This window comes from Oratosquilla oratoria, chromosome 28 (genome assembly GCF_046742065.1).
Source record: "Oratosquilla oratoria isolate Oo_2021 chromosome 28, ASM4674206v1, whole genome shotgun sequence".
Lineage (NCBI taxonomy): Eukaryota > Metazoa > Arthropoda > Malacostraca > Stomatopoda > Squillidae > Oratosquilla > Oratosquilla oratoria.
In genome coordinates, this window is record NC_134804.1 from 49,253,778 (window position 1) to 49,261,277 (window position 7,500).

General features: G+C 41.4%; 1 protein-coding gene across 1 annotated transcript in view; it reads right to left on the reverse strand.

The window, feature by feature from the left end:
- The window catches only part of LOC143040185 (neuropeptide F receptor-like), a 239,568-nt gene that overhangs the window by 14,655 nt on the left and 217,413 nt on the right, over positions 1 to 7,500 (reverse strand). The window contains exon 3 of the mRNA XM_076210849.1: positions 3,525 to 4,413. Within this exon, the coding sequence (XP_076066964.1) occupies positions 3,526 to 4,413 (888 nt within the window). The 3' untranslated portion in view covers position 3,525. The remainder of the gene's footprint in view (positions 1 to 3,524; positions 4,414 to 7,500) is intronic.

A 7,500-nucleotide genomic window follows, 5' to 3' on the forward strand; every position in this document is an offset into this window, starting at 1 on the left:
CACATATATATATACAGACACCTACACACATACACACACACACACACACACACACACACACACACACACACACACACACACACACACACACACACACACACACACACATGAGTACCACGAGCATAGCTCCCCTTCCCGTGAAATACTAGGTAAATACACACACACACACACACACACACACACATACACATACGCGTGCGTGCATACACACAAATATACACCACAAGGTGATAACAAAGAACACACACATACTTGCAAACTCATGGACACATATCCACACGAACGGACACAATCACAAAATCAATCACCCACGTTGCTCTGAAATTTTCATTTCATATGTTTTAACTGATACCTAACAGTTGAAGTATGTATGCATGTTTTTTTGGTTCGTGAATATTTATGTAATACGTAAACCTTTGCATAGAAAGGAAACCTGTGGGCGGATATATTGAACACCAATGAATAGGAAAATGAAAGGAAGGAGAATCAGACGTCACTGCACACACAACAGCTGTGTGGGGAGTTCCGATATGGGTCTTAGCCCACAAAGAACAAGACATATCTATGCCCATTTTGCTGCAAGTTGTAGTACACTAGACGGGCGGATGGGATCAATAATGGTAAAGAAATTAAAACTTTATATTTCCCGTCTATGGCCAACAGGCTTCTTTTATTTACACAGAACAGGAGTCCTAAGTGAAAGCTCGCTGGACGAGTTTTTTTTTTTTTTTTGGGGGGGGGAGTGTGGGTTTGAGTGATTGAGAGTGTCGCTGCTATGCCTCCCATGGCTGTGGAGTCCCTAGTCCAACTCTCGACTCAGACTTTCGATGTTTCTGACTTTGACGACAATTCTGACTTTGACTCCTCTCTTAAGATAATTTGACTAATAACTTTTGTCATATATTCAAAATGACATTTTATCACTAACAAGCTATCAGACTATTTTCGCAGCTCAAACTAAGTTCGTCTTTATGGTTATAGTTATGTCATTTCGAATTTACCTTATTGAATGTAACAAATAAATCCTGTGTGAATTACCTAAAAATTACAAAACTAAAACAGACAATATTCTTTTTAATGCGACTAAAATATTCTTTTTGACATGAACATATTATTGACATTTGATAGCAAAACAAAAAGTTCCACCTATCGAAAGAAAATATAGATTAGGTATGCATTTTCATAAACAAACTAATTTCTTTTTTAATTAATTTTCTTTACTCATACAGAGAATAAAACCCAAAAAGCAAATCAATTATAAGTCTTGAGAAATAATATTATCTCAGCAATATTCTCCTTCATCAAAGGCCTATGCTCAGATTTGATTAGTTTCAATACAGAGAACTGTCGCCCACATTATCTTGAGTTCGAGGAATTACTAGCAATAATGGCTCCGTGCCCGATGATTGCAGAATATATTTGGATTACCTCTCTTACTCATAAATTACATGAACGATCATATTGCTCTATCTCTTCTGTGTCTCTCTATCTCTTCTGTGTCTCTCTCTCTCTTCTGTCTTTCTTGATTTTTAATGACTATTTTTAGAGGTTCTTCAATATATTTGGATTACCTCTTCCACTGATAAACTACATGAACGATTATCTTTCTCTATTTCTTCTGTTTCTCTATCTTTTCTGTCTTGCTTGATTTTTTCTACCTTTTTTTGAGACTCTTCAATTATTATTTTTCTTATGCTTTGTCTCTAAAGAAATACCAAAATTTATGACAATTTCACTAATTAGAATTGAAAGTGCTGCTTATATGGATAGAGTTAGGGGAACACTAGTTTCCACAATTAGATCGATGAGGCCTCTCTCAAAGTTGTCTACTGTCAGAGTTGGTGTTATTCTACCTGAACTGAAAAATCTTGTCATTTTTTTTTTTTTATTCTTTCAGCTGATATACAAGTCCTTAGGCTTAAACCCACTTTCTTTTATTTTTTCACCTTTTTCATTGGTGATTTTTGAGATTGATGGATGGAAGCGATGTAAGTGTATCTTTCAATTGGGTGTTCTAGATGGAACATTTGTAGTATCACCACGAAAAGCACTTAGTTTCACAGGTTAAGATCACTATCATTTTCAACAAAGCACTGACAAATATAACGTTTTGAATCTGTGTTGATGCTGAAGTGTTTAGATACAGTAGAATTGAATTGGCTCCTTTTAGTCACACTGTGTGTGTGTAGGAAAACTTGTTGATAAAATCTATGTATATTTATGTGTATATTTCTGGATTTTTTAGCACCATTTGTTATATGAAAATTAATATAAACGAAATATAAAATGCAGGATTAAAAAACAGAGTTTACTCATTTTCACACTCCACAACCCTGTTTGTACCAAACGGTTGGCGGTTCGAACCCTACACCAGCAAAGCTGAACCAAGGGCATGGATCATTGAATTCCACGCTACAAAGTCCTCTGTAAAGGGCACTGTTCTAGCCACCTGATAGGAGGGAGTTTGTGACGTAAAACCAAGTCATCAGACATCGTAATTCATTTCAGCATCTTTCTGGATTCAGGAGAAAGAACCAGAGGAAAGTGCAATGTGGTGTCTCTTCAGGATCGTGTGACCAATCAAATCGTAGCTAGTCACAATCTAAGACAAAATTCTATATAAAAGAATAGATAAATCCAATGGACAGTGACAGAAACATATACTTAGACAAAGGAAGAAGAGCAACGATCCGTTTTCTGTGAAGAAAACGATGCAGATGGTCTCAGGGTTTGAAAGGACTTTACCAAAGATGATATACAAGACGGAAGAAGAAAAGTTAGTTTGGTTATACGTTGTAATGGGGGTTGACAATTTTAGACCCCATCAGGGCAGTTCTAATAGAAACTATCTTACAAACCCTACATCCTATTCCTATGATTATTACTGACATCAATTAAAGATGAGATGCTCAAGCACACGAAGTTATGCCTTTAAGCAAAACAATGCATCAAAATGGGGAAAAGTTATGAAGAATTATACGCCAGAGAATTTGCAATTCAAACTAAAAAAGATGCCTAATATATCAGTCTGAATATAAAAGGTGAAGATTGGGGTAAAGGACACAAAACCACTAGACCTTGAGTCGTGGCCGAAATTACCATATTGGACTCTGGGGAAATAGGTCCTCATATCCAACTTGTGGCAGATGTAGAAAAGCTTAGCGTTTTTCTTTGTTTATCAAGCTACCTCAAACCAAATCGCATACGCTTGCACGCATAATAACGTAAGTGTTGAAATATAAACGTGTGCGCACTTTCACGTGCACACACAGACAGACAGACGCGCGCACACACACACACACACACACACACACACACACACACACACACACACACACATACACACACACTATTTCTTTTTGGAAAAGAGAAGTAGACAGCACTCACTGGTAGCAATTAAGGATTTTTCTGGAGACTTGTACATTCATTGCAGAGTCAAGCAAGACAGTTCATGCCACGCTGAGAATACTAAGTAGCAAGTAAAAGATAAAACTGAAAGAATAAAAGTGGAACTTTTCTCTTACCTCACGGGGAAGGCGTTCTCGCCAGCTGCGTAATGTAAGTGAACTCGGAATCCTGTAGATCTCGAACGATGTTGACGTTTTCTTTGCAGCGACTGTACATGACGACCAACCGTCCTCCCCTGCCGGCCGACCCGTTCGTCTCTCCCTGTATCGAGATCTCCTCGACCTCATCATCATCGTTGACCACCGTGTTCTGGTCTGTGTACCCTCCTAAGCGGACAAGCGCCTCCGACTTCAGGTATTTGACGCGCACACAGATCTTGTGCCGAAGCCAGCAGGGGAGGATGAGGTGGAATATCTCGTGGAACTCCTTTCTGAAGTTATCGTTGAGCCAACCGTAGAGAAGAGGGTTCGAACACGCCGAGGACATGCCAATCATGTGGCACACCGCGTAGATGATGACCATCATCTGTGTGTTGTCCTCGAACGGGTTGTGAAAGTCAACGATGACGTTGAACAGGTTGAGGGGCAGCCACGACAGGCCGAAGATGAGCGCGATGGAAACCAGAAGAATGTTGGTTCTTCTCCTTCGGTTGTCCTCCTGACGTTCTGTCGACTTCCGTCGCTCGTTCTTCGTGGACGTCCTTCTGGGCATTCTGTACTTTAGCTTCTTGTAGATCTTGGCGTAAGCTGTCGACACCGTCAAGATGGGGACGCAATACTGTAAGAGAATGACGAAGAGGCTGTAGAAACCACGGCCATGGGGTGTCGGCCAGTCTTCGAAGCAGAAATCGACCGATTTCAGATTAGGAAGGTTAATGTCGTGGTGCTTGAGAGTTCGCCAGATGAAATTCGGGAGCGCCAACAGGACAGCGAGCACCCAAATGCACAGAAGCATCGCCACTGCCCCGAACTTCTTAAGACTTGGCTTGGTTGGATATACGATCACCTGTAAGAAGAAGAGGAAACATTATTTTAAACGAAATTTAAACTATGAGGGAAAACAGTGCGTTATTGAATTGCTATACCTACGGGATTCGAACCATGGGCCGTATGGCACTAGAATACCTCAACCTTCGTGCGCTACCAACTGTACTACGTGGTGAATGTCAAAAGACCATTGGACCATAATGCATTGGGTTGGAATCCTGTAGGTAGAGATATTTAATCAAGCTGTCGATACGATTCTATACTACGATGCATAATGATCATACACACTAGTGTTGCTATATAATTTGATTTGACAAACTCCTTATGACTGAGAGACTCACTTTAGATTGTGGTCCTCCTCAGAACAAAGATGATCAAGTATGACCATACGCTGTTAATTAAGGTCAGCCTTATGTAGAATTTATCATTGTCATGCTGTGCACGAATATATATATATATGTATATATATATATATATATATATATATATATATAGAGAGAGAGAGAGAGAGAGAGAGAGAGAGAGAGAGAGAGAGAGAGAGAGAGAGATGAGAGAGACTGGATATCGTGTCGAACTCACGAGCAGGTAGTCGTGAGTTCGATTCCCGGGACCCGTTGCGTTTTTCTTGAAGTTGGTTCCCGACAGCCATGGCCAAGAGGGAAGGAGACCCAAACATCGGTTGCAGTTGCAGTTGCAGTTGCAGTTGCAGTTGTAGTTGCAGTTGCAGTTGCAGTTGCAGTTGCAGTTGTAGTTGCAGTTGCAGTTGCAGCAAGCCCTAGCGGCTTGCTGCAACTGACCGGGCTTGCCCTACCAGGAGTTTCTCACTTCCCACTTTGTGGGGATGGGATAGTGTGTGTTAAATCTAAGGACGTGTTGTGTTCTGGCAACAAACACTTTTAACTTTCGCTTTATCACCTGGAAAAACTGATAAACGCTCTACCAGGTTTGTCAAAAGAGCGGAACTGTTGTCCGCTGGGCCAAATATAATGAAACGGAAATTGCAGTATGGATATGCGGAAAGCCATTGCCAAGCAGTGCAGAAAAATGTCCTCACTCTGTTTATACTTTCCCCCCTGCAATAAAGAAGGTTTAACTTGTGTGTATACTGTATAGGCATCTTTACGTTCTTCCTTATCACACATAGACTTGAGACGGAGAAAGTCTGGAAAGCCTCGAGGTTATTCAAACAAGTGTTTAAATACTTTGAAAAAAAAACTATGCTACTTCTGTTGTTTTTCGTTCTGAAATGGTAGAACATTACTGCCCATTTTTTCCCAGACTTCATTAACTCGGGGTAGCGACCCAACATGACCCAGCGCGTGTTGCTCGTATCATAAAAAAGGAACCTCATCATTGCGACAATAGTATTGTCGTTTAGTATCCACATGTCCTTAAAGATGGCGTTACCAGCACAATGCTAATGGTGATGATAATGATAATAATGATAATTTGATTTGGCATTGAATCAATATACATGAAGTGCAGATAGCGACAAGAACATACAGTTCGAAATAACAATTACAATCGCGGAGGATAACACAAAAAACGCATGTAAGCTTATTTCCATATTGGTTTTCCAATGACCGTTAGTTACTAGATTGGGAGAAGAAAGAGAAAGGAAGAGAGAGAAAAAGAAAATATAGTAAAAAGAAGAAAGGGAGGAGAAAAATAAAGAAAATATGAATAAGTAGGGGGAAGATGAAGACTGGAAAGAGGGAGGAAGTTAAATTTGGAGGGAGGAAGAGAGGGAGAATTAGAAAGGAGAAGAGGAAGAGGACAAGGGAGAAGACGAGGAGGAGAGGAAGATGTCAAAGATGAATAGGAGAAGAGGACGAGGGGAGGAGGAGGAGAAGAGGACGAGGGGAGGAGGAGGACAAGAGGACGAGGGGGAATAGGAAAAGAGGACGAGGAGAAGGAAAGGAGGACGAGGAGAAGAGGAGGACAAGGAGGAGGAGGAGAAGGAGAAGAGGACGAAGACGAGGACGAGGGGAAGGAAAAGAAGAGGAGGGCGAGTAGGAGAAGAGGACGACAAGAAGGAGAGGAGGACGTGGAGGAGAGGAGGACGTGGAGGAGAGGAGGACGAGGAGGAGGAGAGAATGACGAGGAAGAGGAGGAGGAGGAGGAGGATAAGAGAAAGAAAAGAGAGTGAATAGAGAGAGAATGCTGCACAGAAGGAAGAACGACAGTAGCAGAAAGAAAAAAAAAAGAGTTCTGGGACGAAGATTTTCTGGGGAACATGACACTGAAGATGGATTTTCGTTTATTTACCTTTGGCAAACGTCTGTTCCTGCGGTCTTCCGTCCGCATTTAACGAATGTGTCCCATGATTTTTGTCCAAAGATCACCTTCCCCCCCTCCTCCTACTCTCCCTCTTCCTCTTCTTCTTCTTCCTACTCCTCATCTTCCTCCTCCTGTTCCTCCCCTTCCTACGTCTCCTCTTCCTCTGCATCTCATTCTCTTCCTTAACCTCATCTTCCTCCTCTTTCTCTTTCTCCTCTTCCTTCACCACTTCTTTAACATCATCTTCCTCCTCTTCTTCTTTTACCTCCTCTTCCTTCTCCTCTTCCTATTCCTCCTCTTCCAACACCTCTTCTTTAACCTCATCTTCCTCCTCCTTTTCCTCCTCCTCTTTCTTCATCTTTTCTTCCTACTCCTCTTCCTCTTCCTCCTCTCCCTACACCTCCTCCTCTTTCTCCTCTTTTCCTCCTTTTCCTCTTTAACCTTATCTTCCCATCTTCCAGCTCCGCTTCCTCCTTCTCCTCCTCCTCTTCCTTCACCTTTTCTTCCTCCTCCTCTTCCTCTTCCTCCTCTTCCTACACCTCCTCTTTTTCCTCCTTTTCCTCCTCCTTTTCTCCCTCCATTTCTCTACTTTCTTCTCACTTTTGTTATTTCACTTCAGTCCTTTCTTCCTCTGAGTCTCCTCTTCTCCATTTTCTTCAAACTTCCTTTTCTACTTCTTCCTTCTTCTCTATCATTCTTCTTTCTCCTTCTCCGTTTTTGCCCTCTTCTCCTTTTCCTCTGATTCCTCTCCAAAATTCCTCCACCTCTTCCTCTTTCTTCTTTTCCTCCTCCTCTATGTCTATCTCAAGTACCTATTCATCTTCCT